General features: G+C 42.5%; 2 protein-coding genes across 2 annotated transcripts in view; one reads left to right on the top strand and one right to left on the bottom strand.

The window, feature by feature from the left end:
• Nucleotides 1-25,336, bottom strand: part of LOC135713067 (5-hydroxytryptamine receptor-like) — a 545,162-nt gene that overhangs the window by 475,909 nt on the left and 43,917 nt on the right. The window lies entirely within an intron of this gene.
• Nucleotides 9,192-23,708, top strand: LOC135713022 (uncharacterized). Its single transcript, XM_065236100.1, has 3 exons — nucleotides 9,192-9,263; nucleotides 20,070-22,178; nucleotides 22,320-23,708. The coding sequence occupies exons 1-3, from the start codon at nucleotides 9,192-9,194 to the stop codon at nucleotides 23,706-23,708; spliced, it is 3,570 nt and encodes a 1,189-aa protein (XP_065092172.1).

The raw sequence follows: 25,336 nt of genomic DNA, 5'->3' as shown, positions 1-25,336 counted from the left end.
ATAGCAACTCGTCCAGCAGCTGAAGTCCAACGAATGGGCTAACGAGTGCCTGTAAAAAGGTATCGAGTTCCAGTTTATTCCCCCTAGAGCACCGCATTGTGGTGGGCTGTGGGAAGCTGCGGTGAAGAGCTTCAATCACCATCTCGTCAGGATCATCGGCTCATCACCTTACCACTTTGACGATTTTCGCACGGCTGTCGCTCAGGCGGAAAGCATCATGAATTCCCGTCCTTTAACTCCACTTTCCAATCATCCTGAAAACCTCTCCGTGCTCACACCTGCACATTTCCTGCTGGGTGAACCAGCCGTCTGGCTTCCCGAGCCAGACTACTCAAGCATTCCCCTTAATCGACTTTCCCACTTCCAGACGACACAGCGAGCCATGAACGACTTGTGGAAGCGCTGGTCTAAAGAGTACATCGGCCTGCTGCATCAGCGTCCAGCTAAGTGGAGGAAGATCCCTACCGACTTCGGGGTCGGTGCTATGGTTGTGTTGAAGACCGACAACGCTCCACCCAAACATTGGCCTGTCGGACGCGTTGTAGCAGTCTACCCAAACAAGGACAACATAATACGGGTAGTGGATGTCCGCACTCAAGCCGGAATTCGTCGTCGTGCAACAACAGAGCTGTGTCTGCTACCGATTGATGACATCCCAGGTAACACAGCAGCAGGGTCGACTGATTCAACCCTGCTGACCGATGAACCTTCCTCATCTTCTGTCGGTTGAATGCTGCGCTTCAACGGGGGCCGAGATGTTGCGGATCTTGATACTCACTTGATCATGTAATTAGAATTCTTTGCATTTGAAATTAAACACAGTTGAACATTTGAATTAGCTTGTAAATCCGTTGAGCCCACTGTACTCTATTACAACAAAACTGTTATACTTACCTTACCTTTGTATTTGCCTTACCTTGGTACACGAACGCTGAAATGAAATATGAAACACGCACACGAATACTTACCTAACACGACATATACGGAGAGAGAATAAATAAAAATCAGAATTGAAAAGTACATCAAGCAAACCACACGCATTTTTTCATCGACTGCCCGAAAAGTGTCTATTACACCCAGACCACCGATTTGTCTTCTGTTCCGTTCGCCGGTATAGTCGTTGGCCACCAAACTCGGCAAGATCCACTACAATCAGGCTGAATATATAGTTGATTAGTAGTGCATGAAGCGAATTGTATCCCAATAATCCAACCTGATCCAAAGATTGAACAAGCTTTATATAAGCTTAACACAACTCCACAAATCAGCAATGAGTTACACATATTTTGATAGCTTGATTTGTTAAATGTCGTCAGTGTCTGTGTCACTCGTTGCATGTCCGGCATTTTAGTTCTACCACAGATGTGTCTGTGGTTCTACTAAATTCACAAGGAAAGACAAGGAAAAGAAGATTTTTAAGAATAGATACAGGTAGAAGTGGTCTGCGAGGACGTCGGAAGTTTTAACATTTGTACTTCTGTGTTTTGACTGTTCGCCACTTTATATTGCACTGAATTTTCAGACCGCATACCAACAATATTACTCAATTATGGCACTTAAATAGCATCCAAATGACCATCAAAACAAATCGCGTGTTTGTGTCCAGGCATGGTAAATCAGTTACATTCATTTCGTGCATTCATGTGAATGTACATGAATGCACGAAATGAATACAAGTGATTTGCCATGCCTGGACACAAGCACGCGATTTGTTTTCCTCTAACTTATTACATCAACCAAATTACGTAGAATGGTGTATGAAGCTCTTGTAGGTTTTAATATTAGCTACAACTTTTGCAAATAATTGAAATCTGCATCTCTTATGCATGATTAACCAGTGCAAACAGAACCCATCATTGTTTTTCAGTGAATGTAAAGTTCATTCTCTGAAAAATAATAACAAGTTCTGTCCGCTCTAATTTGTCATGCATGAGAGGTATAGATTTGAGTCTTTGACAACAATTTGAGCTAATATAAAACTCTACAAAAGCCACAAACATCATTTTACGGAATTCTGTCGATGTAAAAAGATAGAGGAAAATGAATGTATATAAATGCATGAAATGGATGTAAATGATTTTCCATGCCTGCTTGTGTCCACATTGTGTTAAGTGCACTTGAAAATGAGAGGAATGTTTAACTGCTTAGGTACAATTCTGCATTGCTGTATGAAACTCTTCCGGATGCTGTTATTCAACTTAAATTTGACGTGCTTCAAGTTAATGATCATACCTTTTACCACACATATGCCTGAATGGCCCTGTAGGTATGATTGACGCCTATGAATCAGCGACTGCTGGTTTGAATCCTGAAATGCAAAGGTAATGTTTAGACTTATATTAACAATATAAATATGTTAATCCAATTAGTCAGCAACAAGTTAAAGCAGTTCCATATAAATGCATAAGATATGAAGCGGTCTTCCATTATTATTTTTGAAATAAAAGTAGAAGGCTGAACAAGGGTTGGAAAAGACTGTTATTCAATGCCTTAAAAAGCTCATAATGTATATTACTGTTAAGCTTCCGGCTGATTAAAATCTCCAGATTTAGATGTTTAAAAGCTGGACAAAGGTTAACGTGGTCTATGTACAGCATTTATTCAATCTAAGGCTGAATTGAAATCGATTAATCAACACTTGTTAAGCATCAAATTGTTACCTGGGTAGTCATCTGAATACCCAGCTAACCATATCTTAGTTACATTTTCTCACTCTGAACTTACATTAAAAGTTATGTTGTGATTATATGGTTACTTTGGTACTCACATGAAATGTTGTGCAAGTACCACATGTTCAACAACGCTCAATTATGGACAGCTCAATGTTAATACTATTTCCTTTTTGAATCAGCGTACACCAACATGATAATCTTCTAAGAAACACCTAAGAATGTATAGAGATAAAGCTCAAAATACAGTTTTAACTGATGGTACAGCGAAAGAAATTAAGTGATGAACAAAAGGAAATCTTCGAAAAAGTAAGAATGATCCTAAAAAAGAGCATACGAAAGATACAAAGTATTATAATTTGAGATCCACTGTAAAACCTTTCGGAAATAGTAGTGACGAAAAACTATTTCATTTACAACAAAGCAAGCATTTTCAATGAAAAGCTGACTGACACATACTCACTTTTCTGCAAAAATTATTGATAAACTACACTCATAAGATAAATCACATAACCAGTGGAAAATATCCATGTGAATTTCACATAACTTTCATGTGATCCCATAATTGGAAATTGCACCACTAAATTACATGAACGTTATGTGTCCAATGAAATCTGTATGATTTCTCATATAGAATTTCTAATGCTATGTGATATTCAGATAACAATCATTGTTTTTGTTTTTGGAAAAATACTATGTGCGTTCCTAATAGAAACTAAGTGAAAACTTTTTTCAGTGTCGGTTCCAATTGAGGTGATTCGAAGGAAAGGGTTGTAAGTGACTTTGATCGATTCTCTTCAAAGACTTTCTCTTTTGATAGCCACAGCTTTATAAACAGATTTTACGCTATTTCTGCCACATAGTTTGATAAAGGAGGTTCTCATCTAGCGTCCAGAAGATAATAATCAAGGAATTTATTTGCAGCTAAATTATGAACGAAAGGGAAAATCGATGAAGAGAATCTATCAAAATCACTTAGACCCCTTTCCTTATAACCCCCTTAGTTGTTATGAACTGGAGGATCCGCTAATCAGCAACATCCGGAATGAATAGGACTCCATCATCACTTTTTATCCACTAGGAATTCCAGCTTCACCGTTAATAATTTTGATTCTGATGAGTGCTCACTAGCAAGTACACTTCTTGCAAAAGTACCGCCAGACTTTGTTCTACCACTATCCGTAAAAAAAAATTCAATTGATGATGTGTCGTGAAAAAAATTGACGATTTTTTTATAAGTGTGATCCAGATCGATGCTAAAACACGTTAATGTGCTTTTTTCAGCATAGGAAGCATGGTAACTTTTAAAATTATTCGAATTTATGGGCTGAGTATCTGGATTTCGAGTCATTACGGTATATTTTGAAAATTGAAATTTAATAAGAAAAGTAACATGTTTCAATTTTCATTTACTCGTGTTTTTCGAGAGATTTGTTTATTTGTCAGAAAAATTGATTTAGCAGTCCTGAAATGATATTTTGTATTGGTAGGTTACAACAAGAGATTATAAGGAATGTGTTGCTCACATAAAACCAGCCAATTTTGCTTTCGAAGAGTAACAATCAGCGATGCTCGGATCGCTGCTTGCGGAAAATTTCTGAGTGAAACACAAACTTCACAAACTCTTCTTGCTACTAACAAATACAAAATATCATCATAATCATAATTTCTCATGATTCCATTATTCCATAAAACATCTATTTATGCGAAATGAATTAAAGTAGCCCTGTGGTCAACCTAACTGTCATAATGCGTAGAAATGAAAGAGATAACATATCAAATTTAAATTCTCAGTCCTATTTTACACAACATTAGGAGCGACTATGCTAATGCTAAATTCATTAAATTTAGGTTTGGGGTGAATGGAAATCAGTTTTTCGTTACACAAACATTACAATCCCAGTCTACACTGACGGTACACAGTGTGACAACGCAATAGGTGCAGGGGTATTTTGTGGCAGTCTGCTTAGAGCAATAGGCCTTCCGTCACACAGTTAAGCGTTTTTTCGGCGGAGGCCTTCCCAAGTAATCAAAAGTTCCACATTCAAAGATTAAAATCACTTCCAAGTTCCGTAAAGTTCAAATAAAGTTCCGACAGAACCTTCAAGTTACATAAAGTTCAAATAAAGTTCTGACAGAACTTTCAAGCCACATGAAGCAATCCGCACAAGTTTTTATTAGTAACAAAATTTAATGTACGTAAATATTAAATAATCAGTGGCCCGAATAAATCATAATTTTTTATTTTTATGCAGTGTATCAACATTCTATCCAAACATAAAAAAAAATAATTAAAAAGTAATTTCCTGGATTCTAACCAGTGTATTCCGGCATGCAATCTACGAACGCTAACCACTGCGCCACAAATGTGTTGAATACCATGCGGGCAAACACCAACATAAAATTCATCAAGGTGTTGTGTTTCGTATTCAAGTCAATCAGCTGGCACTTAAAACTCCAACAGTAGGCGGGACAACAGCTCACTTTAATATATCTCAGATGACGCAGCGGTTCGTGCTGGGGCTCTCACGCAGAAGGACTGGGTTTAATTCTTCAAACAGCTCCAATTCTACTACTAATGTTGATAAATCAATACACATTAAAACCTGCCTTCAGAAATAACTTTCATAAAAGTGCGAACTTAAACATAGAATTGGTGTAGAGGACAAAAACCTTTTTAAATTTATTTTCTAAAAGTTCCATTCCAGTTCCGCCAGAAGCTGCTTAGAATGCTCTTCAATTATGATACAGGAACTTTCAAGTTCTTATAACGACTTAAAAATGAGGCTGCTTAGAATTCTAAAGACCATCATCAACCAAGCTGCTTAAACCACAAATAGCCTTTTATCAGAACTTTTGGTTACTTGGGTTTGCTATCAAATCGGCCCTCAACATGGGTATATCGAACGAATTGATCATCCTGTCCGATTCTGAAAGTTGCTTTTTAGTAATAGAAAGCATCAAATCACTGCATGCCTGGATCCAAGAGATTGAAGGGCTGTTATGAAACCGGCATTTGTGGCAACGAAGAAGCAGATCGATTCACCGGCGAAGCACGCAACTGTCCGCCACTTAACGCTGCCATCCCGAAGAAGGATGCCATCTGCTATGGGAAGAACGCCGCCGGTTTGCGAAAGCTGTTGAATTGTCGTGGATGTCCGTCACGTGATCATGCACTGCAGAAAGTTTGAAACAGCCAGAGTCTTGATTCCACCAGCGCCGTTATGCAACGACGATGACAAGGAAAAGCAGTTGTTGAAGTTTCTGCAGGAAATCAATGTGTATCGAAGAATCTAAAGTAAAAAGAAAGGAAGTGAGAAGATGACGAAGAAGAAACAGAAGAAGACGAACCAGATGAAATGCGGTGAAGAAGACGTAAGAAGATGAAAAGGATAACGAGAAGATGATAGAGAGAAAACAGAAAAAAAAAAGATTAAAGGAAAATGTTGCTGAGCGGAAATGAATGAAAAGAAGATGTGCATGAAGAAAGTGAACCAGAAGAATTTCCGGAGAAGGAAAGAATTTTTCACGTGAACCATACGTTGTAATTTGTGCCATAAATTGATAAATGTTGAAGAGGCATCCATTTCAAACAGCATCAGTAAAAATGAAACAGCAGCCAATTAAATGTGACGAATGTCACCAGGAGGCTCAAGTTTTAAAAAAGCAATCATATCCTCTTGCCCCCCTGGGTCGATTACATAAATCGTCTAGACGCGCCCCAACCAATCAACGGCTGCTACTCCATTTGAAAAACGTGCCACCAAGTACCAACAGTTTTAACACTCCCCGGGGAGCCAGAACAATAATGATAAGGGTGACACTTGCTCTTGGCTCACATAGGCATCGCTGTTGTCGTAAAACTTTATGTTTGGATTTTTTTTTTCGCTTCACGGGTCCGAGATAAGCTTGCGGTGGAAATGACTCTCGATGATGACGACGGCGGCATTGGACGACTTCAATCACTTCACTCGATCCGAAAAACACGCAAACACACACACCCACACATCCGCCTGAAACCAGAGTGTTATTGCTCATTTTGGGAAAATAAAAATCTCAGATCCAACCCGCTGTCAATTTCAACTTCGATGCGGCAGGTCATTGGCAGCTTTGAACGGTGAGAAGTGAAATGAGACGTGACAGGAATTGGATTTTTTCTTACGACGATATAAACGCCGAAATGGTTATTGTTTCGAAGAATTCGGTGAAGGATAGGTATTTGATATTTTGAAATTTGATTGGCAAAATTTTAATGGGACCGGGGTGACGTCGATGGCAACAGTACACAGTGTGTTTGTAAGAATAACATTAGAACATTAAAATCAGGAATCTCACATTTAGACTAGAAATGAGTTTTTTTTTTTGTTTTCATCGGGAACGCCTCTTCATACAAATCATAAGTCAATCTGAGGCTTGGTGGTAAGTTAGGTTTCACAAACAAAAAATCTCTTATCATTGGTACACAGTTAAAGGTGGGTTCCATCCTGTGCGATATTTCACCATAATTCAGCGTCTCTTAGTAGTTAGCTCATAGTGAACTCAGGCAAGCGTTCCATCACCCAAGCATCCATTGAGAAACTCTCTTGAATTCCGGTTCTTAGTGTTGTTATTCAGAGTTGCAAGGAATTACGCATGAACTTCAACGAGATTTCAAACGAATGGAAAGGCGGTAGTGCACTTACTAATTCGAGCAACGGGGAAAACCGCCTTTGCGAACGAATGCTCACCTCCTTACAGCAGCCACTTACTACGAGAGCCCGCAATCAGTGCGTGACATACATGTTTAAAATGCGGAAAATTGTACTCCCTCGTTTGCGTGGCTCATGATGCATTCAATTGCGCTGGGTGGACTAATATGAATTCATAACGGATCCCTTAAGTCATTCTAGAGTCAACACGGATGTTGTTTTGTATTTGTGAGGGACTTTAAGCAAAGTGCTAGTCAACACAGTCAAATTGGTTTCCAGTTAAATTTCCAATTTGAGTTCATATGACATGATTGTTTTCCCTGTGCTTTTTACTCATCACTTTTCGACCTTCATTTCACTATTTTCTATACAAAACAGGCTGAGAGAAAAGTTATGATTATAAACACACGATGACCTCGTGCTCGTCCGTCAAATTACTTGTTACTGTCACCTAAAACTCCAACAAATTTAAACAGCACTGCTCAGTGCCAAATATTACGCCTCCCGTACACACCGTGACCAGTTGTATTTGGTCCACCTCGAACGAAACATAACGTATTTGAAGGACCTGCAGTGTATTCGGGCGCTTTTTCACATCGTGGTTAAGTGGGAACGCTACCAACCTTGCCCCGTAACGTCATCCAATGCTCAAACTGCCTCATGTTTGGGCACGGGACCAACAATTGCCACATGGCTCATCGCTGCAACGAATGTGGCAAACAGCACGCACCTGAAGCATGCGACAGGATGGAGAACGCCGATTCACACATCGAGCTACCAGCAAGTCTTGTCCGAAGTGTGCGGAATTCATGGAAATCCGCAAAAGAGCCTCCACGTAGAACCACCCGGGTCGGAAAAAGGTTCCGCCACGCAATTAGCCAACGGCGTCCAATTCCGGTTCTTCCGCCACTTCCGCTCAACAATCGTTTGGCTGTTGCTGCTGCTGCTGCATCGGTCCCGCCATCTGCTGAGATGCCAATCCCTTCGGCTTATGCAAACCATCAGTCCTATGCAGAAACGGTTTCGTCCTCTCTGCCGGGACTATCGTGGCGTCGAGATGATGCCCCACCATGGAACGAAAACGAAAAGCTGCCCACAACAGAGGAACTCATAGCCATCATGGCAGAAGCAATCGTCATCAAGCGCTCCTGCAGAACCAGAACCGAGCAGATTCTTGCTGCATCACGTTTCATTGACAATTATGGACCGTGACGCCATCAAGATCGCCAACTGGAACGCTTGCTCGTTCAAGAACAAGAACATCGAGTTCGTTGACTTCCTCAACGAACGAAACATCGACATTGCCGTCATCACTGAAACCCACCTGAAACCAGACTCAAGTAACATTGCAGGGTTTATCAAGATTTTATAGCATTCTACAAGTCTAAATCATGGTATACAGAACCCTCATAAAGCCAGAATTGGGGAGGTAACCGTCTACCTTCCTGACTTCCGGCTTCTAAGACTTGATCGAACCGGGGGAGGAGGAGTGGCCATTGCTGCAAGTCCACTGTCGGCTTCTGCCGAGCTTCTAGCTGAAAACCATCGAAGCTTTAGGGGTAAAAGTCTCCACTCCTGTCGGCCCTACCACCATCATTGCGGCCTACTGCCCCAAGCCTGTCAACATCAGAGACGAGTCGGCAGCAGACTTACGGAGGGACATCATCAAACTAACTCTACGACACGAAAAGTACATCATCGCTGGCGACCTGAACGCCAAACACCAGGCTTGGGGCAACAGTCGACGTAACCAAAACGGTACAATCCTGACGACTCTCCCACCCGCTTGAGCCGGTCTGGCGTACACTCCATCATCGACATCTTCTTCAGCAACATGGGAGACAACATCTCGCAACCTGTGACCTACCAGGAGCTGAGTTCGGACCACTATCCGGTGGTAGCCGATGTGAGCTCATCCGTCAACCGATTTCAAGCTTCCCGACGCAGGTTGTGCAAAGCCGTTCTGGAAACTAACGAATATCCTTAAAAGTAAGCCATGACCCATTCCACCACTGACCCCACTGGATCGTCCCGGCGACCCAGTGGTTCATCTAATAACTCCTGAATAGAGGAATAGAAGGCTGCCGCGATAGGTCAACACTTCGTTAGCTCCCATAATCTTGGACAACACATCGTCAGCCCTCACGAAGCTGAAGATGCTGGAAATGCAACCAATCTTCATTAGATTCCCAACATTTTCCCCGAGGCTTCCGAAATTACGGCTGACGAACTGTTGGCCTATATCAAGTCATCTAAAAACATGAAGGCCCCAGATTTCGACAGCATCCTGAAACTGGAACTCAAACACTTGAGTTCCAGATTCTACAACCATCTGGCACTGATTTTTAATCTGTGCCTCCGACTTGGCTACTTCTCCTCGTGCTTCTGGAAACCTGGGAAGGATCCGTCCTCTCCTTCAAGTTATCGACCAGTCAGCCTTCTCTCAGGGTTATCAAAACTATTCGAAAGTCTTTCACCGGCTCCTAACATCTGCCGAAGAAAACAACTTGTTACTCGAGGAACAGTTTGGTTTTCGCAAAGGTCGTTCGATCGTCCGCCAGCTGACTCGAGTGAAGAATATTCTCAGACGGAACAAGTCTGTTTCGAAAACATCTGCCATGGCGTTGTTGGACGTTGAAAAAGCGTTCGACAATGTCTAGCATGATGGCCTGGTGTTTAAATTGCAGCAGTATGATCTTCCAATCTTCCTAGTGAAGATAATGAACAACTATCTATCAGACAGGACGTTCCGAGTCCCTCTGAATGGCATCACATCGGTTGCTTTCAACATCGGTGCCAGGGTTCCACAAGGAAGCATCCTTGGCCCCATTCTTTTCAGTTCGTCGATGCACCGTACCGTCGTATTGGACGATCTTACAGGCATTTGACCAACCGTTGCAGGAGAGAGCCCATTTTGACCATCTTGACTGCCGTATCGACCCTCTTAACCGACCATGGTGTAGAAGAACGCGTGTTGGCGTGAAGCTATTCTGGACGAAACCACGAGCCGCCGGGATTTTTGCTACGAATCGGATGAGATAAACTTAGTTTCATGGTGCAGACAGGTGCAGGCAATACGCACAGCATTTTTCCTTGGAATCCGATCCCAATGTGAAGCCCAATGGAGTAAACAAAGAAGTCAACCTTAGCATCGATTGGCAAAACGTCAACTCTCGACAGTGATGCCGTTTTATATTATGTTTATTGTATCCTTGTATTGTATCCTTGAACTGTTATAGAGTTTTTTTTTATACGTTTAATCATTCTTTTCTATCTACAGGGTGTCCACTCATTTGGATAAATAAAGTTCCATGAGTTTTACAGGTTTTCCATAACTGTACGAGAGTAAGACCCCCAGAATACTACAACCCTGGAATATCACCATCGCTGCTACAGCTGATCTTCAACAAAACACGAGTGAATAGGCTACGAGTCGAGATGTGTCTATTGTCCTGTACGTAACACGTAAGGGATAGCGATCATCGTCAGCTAAGTATTAACGGTCGGCGGACATCGAGCAGCTGCTGAGATGACCAACGAAGAGCACAGAACTGTTCGAAGCGAAGTTGGACCGATCGGACGGAGAACGTGAGAGGGAGATTTGGTCTACTCGGTCACGGGTCAAACGATGACCAGATCAGGAGACGAGAGACAGTTGTTTTCGGTCGCCGCATAGAATGGTTGTATCCCATCGGGGATGAAGAGTTTTTATTCATATACAATTAAATGTCATTAGTGTAGTCAATGTACTAAATGTGTTTTTAATATAATACAGTCAGGAATCCTTATTGCCGGATTCCTTATTGCCGGTATCTCTTATTGCCGGATCCTTATTGCCGGGCTATCCTCGAATAAGGATACCCACAGCTTATGGGATTTTCTCTAATGGGGGCTGTAGTGGATTATCTCATTTGTTTCAATACATAAAGCTATACTGTCTTCGACAAAGTTGCTGTACTGGGTTAGACCAACAAGCCTGTGCCATTGGATTCGGGTTAAATTGAGAACTACGCCGCTAGAGGCGCTTCACTTTTATGTTACTTATGACGGGCGCTATAATATATGGATCATATTTCCAACATAGAATATTTCGTGATTCTGACCATATAGAAAGTTACTGTCTTGAGCAAAGTTGTTCAGGTGACCAAGTCCTTTTGGATGGTGGCCATATTAGTTCAGAACTCTCTCACTACGCAGCGCTAGTGTGCATGTGCAATTCCTATATAAACTGTATCACGAGAGCCTGGCCATATAGAAAGTTGCTGTTTCCAGCAAAGTTGTGCAGGTGATCAAGTCCTTTCGGATGATGTTCATATTAGTTCAGAACACGCTCACTACGCGGCGCTAGTGTGCAAGTGAATTTGTATCTCGAGAACCTGGCCATATAGAAGGTGACTGTCTTCAGCAAAGTTGTTCAGATGACTAAGTCCTTTCGGATGATCGTCATATTATTTCAGAACTCTCACACTACGCAGCGCTAGTGTACATATGAATTTCCTTAATATGTTATGTCTCCAAAGCTTGTCCATATAAGATGTTGCTGTGCAATGTGAGAACAGGAACCGGAAAAGGGATGAGATGTAGAGGCCGGAAATCGATGTCAGATGCCATTTTGGAATCCAAGATGGCGGCCATCGGTTCAAGAAAAACTGTCAAATACCCTACAATATGGATATTTTTGGAAAGGGGACGACGTGTAGAGGCCGGAAATCGATGCCAGAAGTCATTTTGGAATCCAAGATCCATAGGGTAAAGAAAAACTGTCAAATACCCTATAATACGGCTATTTCCAGAGAGGGAACGACGTGTAGAGGCCAGAAATAGATGCTAGACGCCATTTTGGAATCCAAGATGGCAACCACAGGTTCAAGAAAAACTGTCAAATACCCTACAATATGGATATTTTTGGAAGGAGACGACGTGTAGAGGCCGGAAATAGATGCCAGACGACATTTTGGGATCCAAGATGCTGGCCATCGGGTCAAGAAAAACTGTCAAATACTCTACAATATGAGTATTTCCGGAAAGAAAACGACGTGTAGAGGCCGGAAATCGATGCAAGATGCCATTTTGGAATCCAAGATGGCGGCCATCAGTTTAAGAAAAACTGTCAAATACACTACAATGTGGGAATTTCCGAAAATGGACGACGTATAGAGGCCAGATGTAGATTCCAGACGCTATTTTGGAATCCAATATGGCAGCAACATGTTTTCCATTGTCACCATAGCCAATCGAACTCCAAACGAAACTAGAAGCGCACTACCGTTCATACTGGTGACAACGCTCTGATGAGACAACGAAACCTTGCCCCCAAGCTCCTCCCCTGATCCTATCCTTCGACAATGTACCTCTCTTACCTCGAGTAAGCCGCGAGTATTCGGCCCAACTCCTACTAGACATAGAATTAAGTGAATGTTGTTACAAACAAAGAACAATGAACTATCGGCTTCGTAAAGCTAACGTGATTGAGCCTTTCAAATAAACGAACTAGTTAAAAAAAACATGTTTTCCATATATAAGGCTTACCAAGAATATTGCGTATAATTTATTGTGTATAGCGTATCACTGAGCAAGATCGCAACATAACGTGGAAAATTCCTCAAAACAATAAAACGCTTTTAATTGTTTTGTTTTATTTTTTTTCTATCGTAAACTACAGATTTATTCCTGGACCCCTCTACAGTGAATATGGTTGATATTTTCATCCACCACCTGGTGCGGCAGAAATCGAGTTAAAACTAAATCAACTCTCCGAGGTCGAAAGTTTCTGCACATTGGACAGCAATGTTGAACGGAGTGCAAAAATGCAAGATTTGCTAAGGGAAGTCGAGACCCATCTCACGGTGTGGAAGAACGAGAGTGACTAGATTGCATAAAACATGACAGCGCTGGTTGGTTCTTTGTTATCGAAAGAGAAAATAAAATGTGGAATAAATCTGTAGCTTACGATAGAAAAAACAAAACAAATCAAAGCATTTTATTGTTTTGAGGAATTTTCCACGTTACGTTGCGATCTTGCTCAATGATACGCTATACACAATAAATTATACGCAATATGCTTGGTAAGCCTTATTTATGGAAAACATGTTGCCGCCATATTGGATTCCGAAATAGCGGCTGGAATGTATATCTGACCTTTACACGTCGTCCCTTTTCGGAAATTCCTACATTGTAGGATATTTGACAGTTTTTCTTAAAACCGATGGCCGCCATCTTGGTTTTTAAAATGGCGTCTGGCATCGGTTTCCGGCCTCTACACGTCCGGAAATACCCATATTGTAGGGTATTTGACAGTTTTTATTGAACCAATGGCCGTCATCTTGAATTTCAAAATGGCATCTGGCATCGATTTTCGGCCTCTACACGTCGTTTTCTTTCCGGAAATACTCATATTGTAGAGTATTTGACAATTTTTCTTGACCCGATGGCCGCCATCTTGGATTACAAAATGGCATCTGAAATCGATTCCCGGTCTCTACATGTCATCTCCTATCTGAAAAAAACCCATATTGTAGGGTATTTGACAGTTTTTCTTGACCCGATGGTCACCATCTTGGATTCCAAAATGGCGTCTGGCATCGATTTCTGGCCTCTACACGTCGTTCCCTTTCCAAAAATATCCATATTGTACGGTATTTGACAGTTTTTCTTGAACCGATGGCCGCCATCTTGGATTCCAAAATGGCATCTGACATCGATTTCCGGCCTCTACACGTCATCCCTTTCCCGGTTCCTGTTTTCACATTGCACAGCAACATCTTATATGGACAAGCTTTGGAGACATAACATATTAAGGAAATTCATATGTACACTAGCGCTGCGTAGTGTGAGGGTTCTGAAATAATATGACGATCATCCGAAAGGACTTAGTGACCTGAACAACTTTCCTCAAGGCAGTAACCTTCTATATGGCCAGGTTCTCGAGATACAGCTTATACAGGAAATTTACTTGCACACTAGCGCCGCATAGTGAGCGTGTTCTGAACTTATATGAACATCATCCGAAAGGACTTGCTCACCTGCACAACTTTGCTGGAAACAGCAACTTTCTATATGGCCAGGCTCTCGAGATACAGTTTATAAGGAATTGCACATGCACACTAGCGCTGCGTAGTGAGAGAGTTCTGAACTAATATGGCCACCATCCAAAAGGACTTGGTCACCTGAACAACTTTGCTCAAGACAGTAACTTTCTATATGGTCAGAATCACGAAATATTCTATGTTGGAAATATGATCCATATATTATAGCGCCCGTCATAAGTAACATAAAAGTGAAGCGCCTCTAGCGGCGTATTTCTCAATTTAACCCGAATCCAATGGCACAGGCTTGTTGGTCTAACCCAGTACAGCAACTTTGTCGAAGACAGTATAGCTTTATGTATTGAAACAAATGAGATAATCCACTACAGCCCCCATTAGAGAAAATCCCATAAGCTGTGGGTATCCTTATTCGCGGTTCCTTATTCACGCCCCCGTTACCCCGGCAATAAGGATTCCTGACTGTAAATGTAGTTTTTGTGTATCCACCGCAACCTCGCTTCCCCCAAAAACGCCATCACCAAAACAAACGTTGGCGGTACTAAGCCAACTGGTATTTCCCAATCAGTGTTGGAGTCGGCAGATCATCTCCACTGCCGAATATCGAAGGAGGTAAGGACCGACTAACCAACAATAATTTTGGCGGATAATTTCTAGGTTTATAATAAGAATGCTATTTATGAAATGCGCTAAAAATATATTTTTAACGCAAACGTGTTTAAGATATGACTATCATTTTTAAAGAAACAGCTTTAGCTCAAATCCATTAAATGTTGAAGTTGAACACTTACCTCATTTTAGTAAGTCTAAGATCACAACATTTTTAATGTCTTGACGTTTCCTACGATCAAAAATGAGGAATCTTTAAACATATGAAAACTTCAGAAATATTTCATTTTATTGTTAGAAAATTTACCAGAACATTTGATCAATTAAGAGAAATCAAGGTAAGCATAGAAAACTTCTTGTAGGGAAAATTAGTGATTTAAGGCAAAGTTCCGTGAGCGTTTATAAACTTTATAAAACTTAAGGAAAATTTTAGAACTTAAAGGCAATTAAATCAATTCCAGTAAAATAGTGGCATTTATTTCGCTGCGGATCGGAAAATTCTGAAATTTCAGAATAATTTCGAAAATTTCACATAAATTGAGAGATCTTCAGATACATTTCGAGAACTTCATAAAATGGAACTTAGGTAGATCCGAGTACTTCAGGAACTTTTATGGACATTTCGGGAGCATCTCAAATAAGTTTAGTAAAACTCCAAAAACAAAGGGAATTTCAGGGGAATTCAGTTCAATTCGTTTCACTAAATAAGCGGGAAATTTCAAGAAGTTCTCAGATTTTCAGAGAACTTTAGAGTTGTTAAGAAAATTGAGGTTTACACATATGTCCAATAGTTTATGCCTTGCTTAAATATTATTAGAACAGTTCAATTATATTCATGGTAGTACAACAAGCTTCATGAGAATTGCAAACACTTTACAGAAGTTTAAAGCAACTTAAAGAAAGAGCGGATATCCTCAGAGCTGAGATATTCCAGAGCAGGTAAATAGCATCAATTTTAAAAAAGTTTCGAGAAATTCAGTGAATTGTTAACACTTTAGAGAAGATTCATGATCGTTAGGAAAATTGTGGAAATTTTAGGAAGTTCCAAAAAATTTAGAGAAGTTAAAAGAAATGATGAAAAGTATTGCGAGCATCAGGTTAGATTCTTGAACCTCAGATTAGTCCATTCCATATTCAAAGGAGATTTCTCATGAAAATTCGCATTGAGCTTAGGCTTCACATGAAGTCTAAAATTCCTCAGAAGTACCATGAAAGCAGATTGCAGTTGACATTTTTCTCATAGATTTTTTTCCCAGAGCTCCCGTGGAATCAGGTCCTTAAAAATTATAATAACATTCCATGAGCCTTAAAACTGTGCAAGGAATTTGACTCTAGATTCTTGAAAATTTCTTGAAGTATTTTAACTTTTCAGTTAATTATAAATTTATGTATTTGTTAATGTTAGATTAATCCATTCTGGATCAAAAAAGTTCAATGTGTGAATGAAAATAACCAGGAATATTAAATGTTTTTTTATTTTAAAATGTATTCTTAGCAAGGTATAAAATTCCCTGCGAATTCCCGGTTGCGAGGTAGAAGAAGCTTGGAGGTTAAGTCATAATCTTTCTATTTAATCTCTCGCTTTAAAGGTTCCTATCGTACATATTTAAGCGTTATGAGAATCTTATAAACCTCAAACATCAGAACGACTAATTTTCTTCCCTTTTTTACTACTATAAGTCTCTATTTGGTCACTTATTTCTTCAACATGGTCACTAAAATCACTATTTTTGACAGCATTGAACGCTACCAGCCCTACTTCTACGACATAAGCAACATTCAAATTGTTAATCCACGTTTGCTGCACAGCATGAAGTAGCAATTTCAGGTGAAATTGGGCACTGATTTCCGACATTTGTGCAATTGAAAATTTGAAGTGAAGAATGTACATGTATAGCCTACGTAGCGACCATTTTTCAACTCTACAAGGAATCACCTTAAACTAAACAAATTTCTCACAAAATATCACCCTGTACCGCAAATGCCACGGAACAACAAATTGCTACATGCGTTTCAATTAACATTGATTTAAATTTAAGAAGAGAAAGATTTTTGATAGACTTTCGGCGGTTTTGAAAATCCGGGAATCGGGATTAGGGAGAGATTGAAATATGGAATCTCGGGGGGGGGGGGGGATCTCTTAGGACTCAATTCCTCGAAAATTAAAGCACATCCAAACAATCTAACACCATCATCTGATAGAGCAAACTTCCTTTATTGAATGGCAATTTTAGTTTTCGTGGTAGTGTTTTGATTCTCGAGAATGTTGTGTTTAAAGCCATTGCTTACGTTGGGTTGTTCCGCCTATTTAAATTGTTGGTCCAGAAAGATTTCATAGCTACCGTGTGTGCAGAAAGGGTAGCGAATTGAATGAATGAACATGTTTGTTGCGGATCTTGATACTCACTTGATAATTAGAATTCTTTGCATTTGAAATTAAACACAGTTTTTACAATTAGCTTGTAAATCCGTTGAGCCCACTGTACTCTATTACAACAAAACTGTTATACTTACCTTACCTTTGTATTTGCCTTACCTTGGTACACGAATACTTACCTAACACGACATATACGGAGAGAGAATAAATGAAAATCAGAATTGAAAAGTACATCAAGCAAACCACACGCATTTTTTCATCGACTGCCCGAAAAGTGTCTATTACACCCAGACCACCGATTTGTCTTCTGTTCCGTTCACCGGTATAGTCGTTGGCCACCAAACTCGGCAAGATCCATCACATTATTTGGTGCCGAAACCCGGGATTTGTGTCGGAAAGTTAGAAGGTTTCGGGGTCGTTGATTGTGGAGCATCTAGAAGCAAGAAGATCTTTTGTTCCGCTAGTGCATATCGAGTTCTTTGTTCGCCGTGAGACCTCGTGCATCGAGAATCGAGATAATAATTTCTGCTCGCGGTCGTCGGTGGCAACTGCGTACGTTGTCTGAGAGTGAACATTTTCGTACCGTCGGTCGGTTTCAATTTCGTCATCGCTGACTGAAATTCGCGATTGGGACAATCCCAGTTCTTGTGACAAAATAATCAGCCGGACGTGAAAAGTGTTCAACACCACCATTTTGAAGAAGTGCTTCTTTTTCGAGCTTCTCACAATAACAGCACGCGCAGTGGTTTGCCCTGTTATCGACTACTGTGAGCTGCTTCCTTGGTGCCGCTGAGGATAACGGAAGACTTGTCGTTCCTGCAGACCGCATCAGCGCTTGGATAACGGAAGGCTTTGTTAAACCAAAAACCAACTTGGAGGTTAAGTACGCCGTGAGCAGGTGGGTGCACATTTTCTTTCTTTACTTTTTTTGAGTAAAATGGCTACCGCGACTCGGAACAAAAAAGCCAAGCAAATCAAACAACTGCACGCCAAGCGTGCCTATATTTTGGGATCACTTGATTTGATCCGTGATTTCGACGATAATTATGACGAAACAAAATCGCTTGAAATTCCCTTTCGTCTCGAGCGGCTGGACAAGCTTATGGAGGAGCTTGAATATGTGGAGACTGAGCTAGACACACATCGTTCTGGCGATCCAGTCTTTTCGGATACTCGTGCAGAACATCAGACGATGTATTTCCGTTTAAAGGGTTCTTTGTCAAGCAAACGACCTACTCCTCCACCAGCTAATCCTCCTGCTCCCGTACATGAAATTCCGGCAGTTTCTTCTGGTGTGCGTCTTCCGGAATTAAGACTTCCCGAATTTGATGGGAGTCCGGAACATTGGTCAGGATTTCACGATTTGTTTAAGACAATGATCAATGACAACGCGTCACTCTCCAGCATCCAGAAATTGCATTATCTCCGTTCTTCTCTCAAAGGAGATGCGGCGCGCATTATTTGCTCTCTTCCAATGGCTGCGACCAGCTACGTCATCGCTTGGAAAATGGTATGTGATCGCTTCGAAGACAAAAATCTGCTCATCAAGCAGCATATTTCTGCCCTGTTCTCGATTACACCTTTACGGAAGGAGTCAGCAAGTGAGTTGTTAGATCTTGCTGATGAATTTGAGAAGCATGTGCAAATTTTGGATTCCCTGGAGACGAAGGCGCAACATTGGGATTCTGTATTGGTGGAACTCTTGTTTAGCCGGATGGACACTGACTCACAGAAACTATGGGAAAACCAGCGGGACAAAACAATACGCCCTTCGTACGAAGAATTACTGCAGTTTACACACGAGCATTCTCGTACTCTGCAGTCACTTAAGCTCTCCCAAAACGCTATTTCCTTCGTGGAGGCCAAGCCTTCAAAATCTCGCTCGATAACCAACCACTCAGCATCTGAGCAGGTTCTGAGATGCGTAGCTTGTAAACAATCACACTTTTTATTCCAGTGTGAGTCTTTCCGGGCCCAGACTGCCCAGCAACGCTTCGACCTGGTCAAACGGAGCAATCTTTGCCTCAATTGCTTGAAAGCCACGCATCAAGCGAAGAATTGCAGTGGCGGAGCCTGCAAATATTGCCAGAGAAAGCATCACACACTGCTTCACCTCTCACCTAGTTCCACATTAATTGCAACAGAAGCTCCACCACACACCCAACCTACCAACACCCAAATGCTCCAGCAGCAAATGCACTCTGTCAACACTCAACATATGTCGCATTCTCCTATCGTGCCGCAATTATGCGACACCGCAGTCGCTTCGGTCGATCGTTCGGTCTCGTTGTTGCCGCCGCCGGTTTCCGCGTCCTTTCTCGCACCGTCCGGTACAGTCTCACCTCCCTCCAATGCCTGTCCAACAACCTCATCTAATGTTGTAAGTGATTCCACAGTGATGTTGTTCACAGCACTTGTCAAGATCCGGGACAACCGTGGACAATACCAACTCGCTCGTGCACTCTTGGACAGCGGGTCACAATCAAGTTTCGTGTCCGAAGCGTTATGCCAACGGCTTGCGTTAAATCGCAGAAAAGTGAACGTGCCGGTGAGTGGCATCGGACAAGCTCTAGTAAACGTTCGCTATATAGTGATAGTACAATTCTCCTCTCGTTTCGGATCACATGATCATAATTTAGAATGCTTGGTGCTACCCAAGTTAACCGTTTGTCTACCAACAAAGACGGTTGATATTAGCACCTGGAAGATCCCTAAGCATCTACCGTTGGCAGATCCTCAATTCAACGTGAGTCACGGCATTGACCTCATCGTTGGTGCCGAGTTGTTCTCGATCCTACTGCAAGCAGAGCAAATTTCGTTCAATGACCACCTCCCGGTTCTACAGAAAACCAGCCTTGGATACATCTTTTCTGGCAAAGTTCCTACGAGCACACCCGCTCAAATTACGTGTCTAGTGTCTACTCTTGACAGCCTAGACGCCCAAGTGAAGAGATTCTGGGAAGTGGAAGACTTCGACCACGGCAAGACTTTCACGGCCGAAGAACAACGATGTGAAGCTCACTTTGCCAAAACTCACACCCGCAACGCTGAGGGACACTATGTGGTCCATCTACCAGTTCGCCAAGAGATGTTACCTCTCATCGGGGAGACATGGCCAATGGCCGCTCGACGATTCACCGCTGTGGAGAAACGCTTTCGGACCGATGATGCTCTTCGTACAAGCTACGTGCAGTTCATGGACGAGTACCAACAACTCGGCCATATGGAGGAGGTGAAGACGCGCGTCGCGTTGCCCCAGTTTTTCTTGCCCCATCACGCAATTCATCGTCCCGATTCGTCTACAACCAAGATAAGAGTCGTGTTCGATGGCTCGGCCAAAAGCAGCAATCAGCTCTCCTTGAACGACCTTCTGTTAACAGGACCAACAGTTCAGCCTTCAATGTTGTGCATCGTCATCAACTCTCGTTTCCACCGATTTGTCATGAAAGCAGACGTGGAGAAAATGTATCGTCAGGCTTTGGTACATCCGGACGATCGACTACTACAGCAAGTTGCTTGGCGCAGAAAGGAGTCAGAGCCACTGAAAACCTACTGTTTGAACACCGTCACCTACGGCACATCCCGGGCAACCCGGGTCCTAAATCAGTTAGCTGACGATGAAGGGCATGACTTTCCACTGGCTGCCTCCATTGTCAAGAAGGACTTTTATGTTGACGATGTCTTGACAGGAGCCGACAGCATCGAAACACTAGTCGACACAAGCACCCAACTGGACGGCCTCCTAAAGAGAGGTGGTTTCAATCTGCGCAAGTGGAGCGCGAACCATCCTAGTATCCTGGAACACTTTCCAGACGACCTCAAGGAGAATCAACCGTCTCTAGAACTTGATCGCACCTCATCCATCAAAACACTTGGTCTCTTATGGTCCCCGGAAAACGACGATTTTGCGTTCAAAGTTCCTGATCTTCCACAACTACAACGAGTTACAAAACGCATTGTCCTGTCGGAGATGTCGCAGCTTTTTGACCCTTTGGGTCTCATCGGTCCAGTAGTCGCCAGTGCGAAGATGTTCGTTCAGCGGCTATGGCAAGAGCAACTGAATTGGGACGATGGACTTCCGGAGACTCTTCAATCTTGGTGGCTGTCCTTTCGAGAATCGGTTGGTGTCATCCGAGATCTTCGTATACCACGATGGGTATTCAGAGATGATGCAGTAAGGTACGAGCTGCACTGCTTTGTCGACGCTTCTTCGAAAGGATACGGAGCATGTATCTACGTAGTATCGCAAGGGCCGACTGCCACGCGAACAAGCAATCTCCTCATAGCGAAATCCCGGGTCGCTCCAATCAGTGGCTATTCCACGCCACGCTTGGAACTCTGTGCAGCTGTTCTGGGAAGTCAGTTGGCTGACAGCATCCGTAAAACCACTAAGTTTAACGCCAAAATCACCTTCTGGTCGGACTCGACGATCGTTTTGCACTGGATAAATTCCCCGCCGTCCGCGTGGAAAATATTCGTATCCAATCGAATAGCAGAGGTCCTCAAAACCACAGAAGGCTCCCAATGGCGGCACGTTCCAACGCTGCAAAACCCTTCCGATCGAATTTCTCGCGGAGTTCATCCCGAAGACATCAGCGATGATGCACTTTGGTGGCATGGGCCACCATACCTGCTCTCAGGACCAGAAGCCTGGCCAGATCCAATAGTACCATTAACCTCGACCGACATCCAACAACAAATTGTCGAGCAGCGGCCGACGGTCGCACTCGTTTGTGTCACGTTCGACGATTCGCTCATCCAGGACTTTTCGCAACTGTCTCATCTTCTTAAGGTTGCTTCGTACTGCCTTCGTTTCGCGAAGAACTGCTAATTGCCGAGCCATGCTCGAACTTTCGGGCGAATCACACCGGTCGAGTACAACAATGCCCTCAAATCTCTCATTCGAGTTGCACAAGGAACAACCTTCCATCAGGAATTGCGATATTTACATAACCACGTCCAAGAGTCTCTGGCTCTGCGAAAGGCAGACTTCAAGTCTCCGCTCAAGGACATTGACGTGTGGATTGATGACGCAGGGCTTCTTCGTTTGAACGGCCGCCTAGCGCAATCACCTGGCACCTTCGACAGTCGCTTTCCGATCCTGTTACCTGCCGATCATCATCTCTCAAAGTTGATTGCCAGATCAATTCATCATCAAACTCTGCACGCTGGACCAACACAACTGCTCGCAACCATCAAGCAGCGTTTCTGGCCGATCCGTGGTAAAGACCTCGCTCGAAGGACAGTCCATCGTTGCGTGACGTGTTTCCGTTGTCGTCCGAAAGCAAGCAATCAATATATGGCGCCGTTACCTGCTGCGCGCATTACACCATCTAAAGTCTTCGAACACACGGGGCTGGATTACTGCGGGCCGTTTCTCGTTCGTCAACTTGCGGGAAGGGGCGCTTCGGTCAAAGTCTGGGTCGCAGTGTACGTGTGCTTCGCCGTCAAAGCCGTTGTGCTGGACATCGTCGCCGGGATGCCAGCTGCTGCGTGCGTCAATTCGTTGAGGCGCTTTGTGAGTCGCGTCGGTCGCGTTCGCGTTATACACTGCGACAACAGCACCTCGTTCGTCGGCGCGTTCCGCGAGATAAAGGAGATGCGACAGCAACTCGTCCAGCAGCTGAAGTCCAACGAATGGGCTAACGAGTGCCTGGAAAAAGGTATCGAGTTCCAGTTTATTCCCCCTAGAGCACCGCATTGGGAAGCTGCGGTGAAGAGCTTCAAGCACCATCTCGTCAGGATCATCGGCTCATCACCTTACCACTTTGACGATTTTCGCACGGCTGTCGCTCAGGCGGAAAGCATCATGAATTCCCGTCCTTTAACTCCACTTTCCAATCATCCTGAAGACCTCTCCGTGCTCACACCTGTACATTTCCTGCTGGGTGAACCAGCCGTCTGGCTTCCCGAGCCAGACTACTCAAGCATTCCCCTTAATCGACTTTCCCACTTCCAGACGACACAGCGAGCCATGAACGACTTGTGGAAGCGCTGGTCTAAAGAATACATCGACCTGCTGCATCAGCGTCCAGCTAAGTGGAGGAAGATCCCTACCGACTTCGGGGTCGGTGCTATGGTTGTGTTGAAGACCGACAACGCTCCACCCAAACATTGGCCTGTCGGACGCGTCGTAGCAGTCTACCCAAACAAGGACAACATAATACGGGTAGTGGATGTCCGCACTCAAGCCGGAATTCGTCGTCGTGCAACAACAGAGCTGTGTCTGCTACCGATTGATGACATCCCAGGTAACACAGCAGCAGGGTTGACTGATTCAACCCAGCTGACCGATGAACCTTCCTCATCTTCTGTCGGTTGAATGCTGCGCTTCAACGGGGGCCGAGATGTTGCGGATCTTGATACTCACTTGATAATTAGAATTCTTTGCATTTGAAATTAAACACAGTTTTTACAATTAGCTTGTAAATCCGTTGAGCCCACTGTACTCTATTACAACAAAACTGTTTTACTTACCTTACCTTTGTATTTGCCTTACCTTGGTACACGAACGCTGAAATGAAATACGAAATACGAAACACGCACACGAATACTTACCTAACACGACATATACGGAGAGAGAATAAATGAAAATCAGAATTGAAAAGTACATCAAGCAAACCACACGCATTTTTTCATCGACTGCCCGAAAAGTGTCTATTACACCCAGACCACCGATTTGTCTTCTGTTCCGTTCGCCGGTATAGTCGTTGGCCACCAAACTCGGCAAGATCCATCACAATGTTAAAAGGCAACAGGAGAATACGAAAATATCACCAAGGGACATGCTTGGCATAAACAGTTGTACACACCAACTGCTCATTTGGTAATAAATTTTCACTCAGATGTTGAAATTTGTTTTCCTTTAAAGTAATTGATAGATTAGGCTCATAGTTTACTATAGATATGCGAAGATTAGGTAAAGCTTAACATTTGAATCAACAATAATCAATTTAACATTTAAATTCCGAGATGTGTAGTGAGCATTTCTCACCTCAATTTTACAACGCAAAAACAAAGTTTACTACAAGAATTAAAATCTACTTTTTTTTACATATCTATAACAAGCTTACACTCTATTATATCTATTGCTTGAAAAAGATCTATGTTCCGTCAACTGTGTGCAAAGTTATTTGCAAATGAGCAGTTTGTGACCAAAACTGTGTATGCCAAGCATGCCAAGGGATAATCCTTAAATGGAGGAATTAGTGCTTTTACTAGTTTTTTCTTCGTACATTCTAAGTCAGAAATATAATTACGTTTATCCAGCCATAAAGCACTTAGTGGAAAAAACGATCAAAGATTTTTGTGACTGAGTTTGAGTTACCCAAAAAGTGGTTCCCAAGTTTAAAAAACATCAATCTCTCAAAATGTTACGTTCTCTGGGAATGGTTCTATAGTCCATTGAATGTATTGTTGTGTATCATATTATATTGAATGGAAGAACCGTGCATCAATCAAAGGCCGTGCGTACTCTCTCCGAATGCATAACGAAGCTCTATATTTACGGTTTCACCGAGTCCATCCCGAAGTTCAAAATGTTGTTTGGTGATCAGAACCGATTAAATCACGCCTCACTATCCACACGCCTGCTTGTGGAAGTCCAGCTTAAGCATCAATCTGAGCTCGAGCTCTTTTGCACTCTTTGGAATGGACATCATTGCTCTTGTTATGTGAGGGATGAACTAACTCACGATGAATGAGCATCTATACGCAATAATCTGAGTTCAAGGAGTTTAGGCAAGCCTGTGCAAGACCTGTCATGATTACCTGAGTTTTGTCAAAAAAACGTAAATATTAACGCTGTATGCAGCGAAGAATTGATGAAATATCTACCTTGACAAAAAATACAACTATATCGTAAATTCTCCAACAATCGCAAAATTGTATGCCTAAGACCACTTGTTAGAACCCTAATCTACCCAACAGTATCAAACATTCTGCCCTGAA

The sequence above is a fragment of the Ochlerotatus camptorhynchus genome, unplaced genomic scaffold, assembly GCF_037179485.1.
Source record: "Ochlerotatus camptorhynchus isolate MF236.1 unplaced genomic scaffold, CSIRO-AGI_Acam_v1.1 ptg000530l, whole genome shotgun sequence".
In the NCBI taxonomy this organism is placed as follows: domain Eukaryota; kingdom Metazoa; phylum Arthropoda; class Insecta; order Diptera; family Culicidae; genus Ochlerotatus; species Ochlerotatus camptorhynchus.
Note: the sequence above shows the minus strand (reverse complement) of the source record. Positions and strands in the feature narration are given on the sequence as shown.